General features: G+C 40.2%; 1 protein-coding gene across 3 annotated transcripts in view; it reads left to right on the forward strand.

Annotated features, from left to right (window-relative positions):
• Positions 1-4,100: 4,100 nt before the first annotated feature.
• The window catches only part of LOC102042349 (RING finger protein 151-like), a 14,474-nt gene continuing 10,978 nt past the window's right edge, over positions 4,101-7,596 (forward strand). For all 3 annotated transcript variants that reach the window (XM_031058531.1, XM_031058532.1, XM_005422898.2), the window contains exons 1-3: positions 4,101-4,215; positions 5,176-5,399; positions 6,628-6,767. In XM_031058531.1, coding sequence (XP_030914391.1) covers positions 5,194-5,399; positions 6,628-6,767 — 346 coding nt within the window. In that variant the 5' untranslated portion in view covers positions 4,101-4,215; positions 5,176-5,193. The remainder of the gene's footprint in view (positions 4,216-5,175; positions 5,400-6,627; positions 6,768-7,596) is intronic.

Below are 7,596 nucleotides of genomic sequence, written 5' to 3' on the forward strand. Positions count from 1 at the left end.
TCCGTGGGGCCGGGCCCGGGGCGGGAGGCGCTGCGCGGGGGTTGTGCTCAGCGGTTGTCAGGACCCTGCGCCGGGCCGGCGGCGGCATCGCTGCCGTGTGAGGAAGGGAGCGGGAAGGGCGTGTGCAGCTGTAAGGGTGTTTGTCGCTGCCCGAGGCAGCGCAGGTGCTGTATCTTGGTGTCGGGTCGCTCCTTCAGATGTTTCCAGGCCAGCTCTGTGACCAGGGTCGTTGTCGGTCCCTGCAGCGCCTTCCAGGCCGAATCCGGAGGCCTTTCCCCTGTTAGCCGTACAGAATTCCCCCTCCCACAGCTCCGAGGGGAGAGAGCTCCTCTGACCCTGGGCTTGGCTCGGGGCAGCAGAGTCCGGCCCTGCAGCGCCTCGAAGGTGGTCACAGCATTAAATAGGTTGGAAAAGGCCTCTGGGATCACCAAGCCCATTCCAATGGCCGACCACCCTTTCTGTGAAGAAATTCTTCCTCCTGTCCAACCTGAAACCCAGCACCCGGCACAGCCTGAGGCGGTGACCTCTCATCCTGTCGCTGGCTGCCTGGGAGAAGAGAGCAGCCCTCACCTGGCTAGTGTCCTTTCAGGTGGACCCATAAAGTCCCCTCTGAGCCCCTTTTTCTCCAGGCTAAACAACCCCCAACTCCCTCAGCCGCTCCTCATAGAACTTGTGCTCCAGATCCTTCACCAGCTCCACTGCACTTCTCTGGTCTGTGCAAGGCATGTCATGGATGGCATTGTTCTGAGTAGGCTTCGCAGTACAGCATGTGTTGTACAAAAATGTTATTTGTCAGAATAGCTACAGTAGTTATGTAGTTCTTGGTGGAGGCCTTAAATTGGCTCATAATTTTTATATAAGCTTTTTTTGGAAAAAAAATCAGTTGTTTGCATCAATGTAAGGTGGTGTTGCTGTTCATTTATTCTTACCCTCTTCTGTTCCTTTTCTCTTACACAAATGTTCGTCCAACTCACCAGTGTACCAGTCTGGGGAGCTGAACTGAGGGAGTAGCATCCTTCAGCATCCTTGACTGCTGCTGTCTGTCTTTCTTCCCTTTCTGCCCTGGCTACAGTTTCTTATGCCTGGTCATGCCCTGCTTACACAGTCCCTAGAGCTTTTGCTGAGCTATCTACAAGAAATTGTAGCCTAACAAATCAAATCAGGGTATGATTGTCTGTATGGGGAGTTGCATGAGCCACTTCAGGAAAGGGGCAAATTCTCACTGATTCAAAGGAGGGGGTGGAGGGAGGTGGGGAGCACATTAATTTGTGGATAGATAGGCTTGGGCTACCATAAGAAAACTGCTAAAGTTAATTTTTTCCCCCAATTCAGTCTTAAAACATGTCAGTTACTGAGAGTGATGTATCAGATACCTGAGAAACCACTTGTACAGTCACAGTTGAAGGGGTGAGTCTGCCCCTTTGGGCCTGATGCTGGCTTGAAGTGGCTTACAATGTCAGAGTGGCAAAAAACACACTAAAATATTGCATCTGTATAGCAGGATTTGTGAAAATAAAGGCTGAAGAAATGTCATGTCTCAGTGTCACCTATCCCTGAGCCCTGCATGGACTCTGTTCCTGCAGCATTTCTGAAAATGCTGTCTTAGCCATGCACATCTGTAGTTCTGTCATGGTTCACTCCAGACTTTCAAACAGTTATGCTTTGTTTTGCCACATGAAAAAAGCATTTTTTGAAAATCAGAAGCTACTGCAGATGCAAAAATGAAGGTCACTAATTTCATTTCAGTGCCCTGAATTTCACAGTGGAATAGCTTTGATTAGTGCCAGGCATTTAACGTGCTACGTGATGATGTTGTTGGGAACTACATCCCACCTGTATTCTCCCTGTTACCATATCAACACCAAATCTCTGTTTGAGGGCAGCAAAGTCCACAACTCAAGGCTGGTTTTGGATGTGCATCTGCCTGGCAAACAACATGGGATGACAGCTGTTGAAAAATCACTTGACACCTCTGAACTCTGGAGGAGATTTTTGCTTGTCCAGAACTGCAGGGAAAAATAAAACATATGAAACAATAAGAAGCAAATAGTGTGTCATAGTTTGTGTGCTTTCTCTCCCAAACAAAGAAATCTCTGCACAATGATACCCTTACAATTTATGCACCCTCCCCTACATGCTCCTCACATGCCCTTGTCATCCAGTGGTGATTTTTGGTCTGGGGTCTTCTAACAGCTTTTTGGGTTCTCTCTCCATGTCCATGCAGGCAAGCTATTAACTGTTCTTGAGTTGCAGCTTCTGCTGATGACCATGAGCTCCTTATCTCCTGGTTTGTGCTACTTGTGCACCTGCTCCCCGGTAGAGCATGGGAAAGTAAAATAAAGTCCTAGACTCAGGATAAACATTACTTAGCAACAACTAAAACATTGGTGTGTTGGCAGCATTCTTCTCATTCTAAAGGCAAAGCACAGCTCTTTAGCAGCTATGGGAAAATTGCTAAGGAAATTAAGTCAGTTCCAGCCAAAAGCATGTCTAGGCAAAAGTCCACAGCTTTCAGCCTAAGGCTTCCAGCAACCCAAGCTACATATGCTAAGCAAGTAGATATAAGCAAACAGCATTCTAAATCACACAGTATTATAATTCTATATGACTTATTCTATTTAGAAGTTATTTGCTTAAGCTAAGCAACTGACATCTCTCAACAAAATAATGTAATTTCTAGGTGCAATCAAAAAAAGTAGCGTGAGAATTGGTGAATTCTAGTGGAATTGGGAAGATAAGTTTTGAGGCCAAATGAAGAAGAGAGAAGTTTCTGGAGATAAGCAGAAGCTGAAAATTATCTCATTTTGTGGTAAAGATACTGGGTAAAGTGATCTGTACTGCTAAAGTGCATGACATTCATCAGATGCTCTGCCTCTGCTTATCTCTTGACTAAGGTGCATCTCTTGAAGTTGATAAGAAAATAAAACATCTCTGATTATTCAGGTCAGGAAACTTCTACTGGAAGAAGTCTGGGACTTCAGTAACAGCTATCGGCATAGGCTTGTGGCCAGATCCATGGCCACAAGGGTCCCAGCGCTGTGTTTTGCTGCTCCAACATGAGTCTTCAAAATGTCCTGAAGAATCGCCCTTGATTGTATTTTTTGCCTCAAAGTTCCCATCCACTCTTCATTTGAACTCCAGTTTGGCTGGGCCTTTATACATCCATATATATTTATATACTGATGCATATGTATGTAATATATGTATTTTGTTGTTGCTGTTGCACTTCATTTCTTGTTAAGCACAAACAGTTTTTTTTGTTCCCCATTTGATAAAAATACTCTTTCTTGCATTCTGTTAGTCTTCAAACTTGCTAAAATATGCATAAGAGTGTCTTGAAGACTTGGTCCTCAGGGACTAGCAGTGTTTGTGCAAAATGTAGCTCACAGCATCCACAATTCCACTAGAACAGTGGAGTAGACCTCTAGGACAGTAAAAGTACTTAATTTTTCTCTCTTACCTGTCCTTGAAAGTTTTCTAAAAGCAAAATCCTGTTGGATCCACCAAACCAAATCAAAGTGTTAGGCTTACAGTTCATATTATCTAATTTATATATGCAGTTTAAGTCCTCTAGCATAACTTAAAGGGTTCAATAATGGCATCTTTTATGATGTTTTAAGTGAGCAACTCTAGTTATGCTACACAGCAATATTTGCCAATACAACAAACTTGGCTATAATAGTTTTGTTTTAAAAATGAACTGCCTGTCACGACTGGATTAGAACAGGTCAATAAGGAACTTCTATCTTTTTGAGGAATATAATTTTACCAGATTTCATTTTCTACTTTTCAATAATACCAATTTTGTTATCTTCAGTCTTACAAACAAAACTGGCTTCAAAATTGATCATCAGCAGGTTGTTCAGTTTTGTGATAAATATCTGCATCAGTAGTAATTGAAACAGAGACTGATGATTATTTTCACCCTAATCTAGTCAGTTCTCCTGTGTTGAATTGTAGGTTTTCAGTGGCTTGCTTTGGAGAACTTGGTTTTAATGGGCTGTTAGGACAGCATCTATTCAGTAGCTGGCTTGTTAGACATAGGACTCAGTAACTTAGGAAACACTACTGAGCCTTACTCTCTCTTAATTTTTCTCATAGGCATAATAAAGCAGTGAAGAGAAACTGAAGGAAGCATTACATGCCTTACTGGTCAGAAAAGTGTTTCTGAAGTATTTGGGCAAACTACATATATATGTAGTAAAATCTGCAAAGGTAAGATATCTTCCTTTTCTATTTTATTCAGAAAATCTCACAACTAATGAAAACCTCTTTCATGAGTCTCAGGGGGTTTACAAAAGTAATTTTATATGTCAGGGAGCAATGTGGAACCTAAAACTTATTCTTTTAAGCAAGTTCTGTGGAGTCTTGCCAAATTCCACGAGGTTTTTCATTATAGGATTTAGATGAAGGCAGATTGCCCATTAGTTCTTCTTCACAAAGCTTTCAAATCCGTTCAAAGGCTTCTCAGTTTTATAAAATAGATCATGTAGGAAAAGACAGTAGCTCTTCATGGTTTCAGGGTGAGCTGCAGTTTTGGCTTCTTTTACTTCCTGAATATTAAGTATGTCTTTAAGCATGTGGAGATTTCATGCTGTTCCCTCTGAAATGGAGGTCTACAGTGACTAGAGAATCTTTTTTTCGGTATGAAAGCAACATCTTAAATGATGTGCAGTTCATCAATCCAGGATTTTCTAGCTGAAAGTGCCGCAGCTACTGTTGGTAAGAACACAATTTTGGAAGTTTGTTAGGCATTATATGAAAGGTTTTAAAATGGAAACCAAACATTTGCATTTGAACTTGTGTGATGTTTCTGCTTCAGGTAGAATTCACGTAAATAGAAACTGTATGTTTCACAGTGGCAGCTACAATTATGTTCAATAACAGCATTCAGAAGAAGCACAGTTCCACTGTGCCAAAGTCTTTGCTTTCAGAGTTCAGAATTTCTTGATAGAAAATTGTGATTCTGACATCCAGCAGTACAATTCTCAAATTCCCTTAAATCTGAAAGTCTCTGAAGTGTGTAAATGTTTGTTTGCATTCACACATTCACTTCTTTATTGACCTTATGGTCTCCTTGTTTTTAGAATTGCTTTCAGGCCTCTTTCTGGATCTACCCATACAGATTCAGCACAAAGATTGCTTTATTTCTGTGTGTTTGGGGGTTTTGAGCAGGTTGAAGGTGTGGAGAGAATGGGTTATGACATTGAGCGCTTCGTGGGCTATGTTAATGAAGGGCTGTTGTGCTCCATCTGCCGAGATGTGTTGGAAGATCCACTGCAGGCTCCTTGCGAACACGCTTTCTGCACTGCCTGTATCCATGGGTGGCTTGTTCATCACAGTAACTGCCCTGAAGACAGACAAGTGATTGATGTGTCTTTGCTACGACCTCTCTATAGGTATCCAATAATCTTGCTGTGTGTTGAATTTACATGAATTTAGGATTTCTCAGTTTCGCTTGCACAGCTTCATCTCCTGTCGATACTGTCGCTCAGGCTGTCTTTGTCCAGTATGCCTGTGGCAGACACCAACTGCTTACTTACATGAAAGCATTAGCATTTTCTATTTATTATAACTGTTAGGGTGTTAGGATTTCAAAACTGAAAGGACACTTAGTTTATTCTCCACCTTTTTATATCTTGAATGTTGATTCTAGATGCCTGTCTGGATATTATTCTGAATGTCCTTTATGGCACCAAAATTTTTCCATACTTGATTTTGAAGAAAGCAAGCAAAGCGACTCTTGATGACAGTCACTACACACTCTGTATCTCTTTTATTTTCAGACTTAGTTAGATGCTGTAGTGGGGTGTGTAATTAACAATTCCTGGAGATATTAACCAAATTCCTGACCTTCAAATCCTTTTGAAAAAGATCTTTAGACATAGGAATGTCTGTTGTGAACCACCTTGTTGTGTAAAGCAGGCTGTTCTCACTAGTGCCTTCTATAACTGGTCAGGCAGTTGGACCATATGATTGTTGGTCTTTCCCAAACAAACTGTTCTATTTTAAACTGTTAATTCTTGCTAGTGCCAGAACAAAACAGTTTCAACAGTAGACACTGCATGCTGTTTAACATCTGCATTATCTAATCTTGCTTAGATTAACAGTTATGTATTTAAAGTCACCAGCTACAGTAAATTTACCTTTGTTACTACTCATAAGATAATTTTTCATTCATGAGATGTTACTGTCTGGAAGTTAGCTATAGTGTAGACAGAGCACTAGAGTTTAATTTTTAGATTGTTTTGTCTGTACTCACTGTAGTCCTTTAGTCGGGCATGTTTAGAAACACAGAACTTAAATGGCAAATGAGTAGCCCTGGTGTTTGTTATTGATAATATCTGCTGAGCCAGTGAAAGGTCACAATTAAAAATTATTCAAAAATAAAGATTTCATTTGCACATTTAAATTTGGAGACTGATTTTTTCATTAACATTGTTTCTTTCAAGCTGTTTTTTCCTGATATAGTCACTTGAATTCTTAAAAAACTAAATAAATTCAGCTAGTTACTGACAATTTTTACTAATGGAGATTAGAATCTTGCTTTCTTTTCCCAAAAGTTGAAAATACAAATTTTCAATAATGTTCCCAGGTTTAAGAACAAATTCTTTTCTTTGCATGTAGATATATGAAAAATGATTTAAACCGTCTTCAGCTGCATTGCAGAAACAGAGAGTATGGCTGTGAAATGGTTTGTTCTCTGGAGTCTATAGACAGGCATGAAAGGGAGTGTGAGTACAGTCAGATACCCTGCTCCAATGCTGGTGAGTAACATTCAAAGAAGTTGAATCCTTTATATTAAACAAACATGTTTGTCATCTTCCCATCAACAAAACTGCAGTAATGGCCATTATTTTCTAACAGAAATTCAAAGCTTTGGCACGATCTGCTCTTTACAGCAGTGTTTTTGAACAAAATATAGTACCAGTTTATGGCAGTCATGATGATTAGCAACTGTTTCTTATCCAAAAACTAACCAAAATGAAATATGATGAACTTTGAATGTATGAAAATGTAGTAGTGCATTAGTTTTGCTTTCTGTCAAGTTATGACTTTGTTTTCCAGTTCTGACTGCATATTTTGATGTTTGAATGGATGCAGTAGCCCTTGCAGAAGACTTAGGGATCATAAATTATTTATAAAACACCTGATTGCCTGGTGCATGTGCAGCTGTCAGCTCTGTGACATAGCTTTAACAAGAACATATCTTGGAAATAAGAATTATTCTAAGCTAAATTCTAGCTAGAATTGTCCATGTTGAGGTTTTTATTTAAAGCAAGGCTGCACCTCCTGAGAAAGAAGCATACCTCTAAAAAGGAACATACTGTTAAAATTTCCCAGCTGAATTCATTTGAAATGTTGTCTGTTCCTAGATAAAGTTAAAATCTAATTAATGATGCTAAGGGCTGCCATTCTAATTAATTATGAGATGATGAAGGTAGTAGAATTGCTCTGCTAGAAGTTATAATTTTTCTCAGAAGTGACTTCTGCAGATAATGGATTCATCTGTTCTACTTCCTACAGAAACAGTAGTGGTTTACAGATTTCTGTTTTTACACTGCACTGGGTGTCTGGTGTTTGGGGTGTGAAGGC

The sequence above is a fragment of the Geospiza fortis genome, unplaced genomic scaffold (genome assembly GCF_000277835.1).
Source record: "Geospiza fortis unplaced genomic scaffold, GeoFor_1.0 scaffold7, whole genome shotgun sequence".
Taxonomy (NCBI): domain Eukaryota; kingdom Metazoa; phylum Chordata; class Aves; order Passeriformes; family Thraupidae; genus Geospiza; species Geospiza fortis.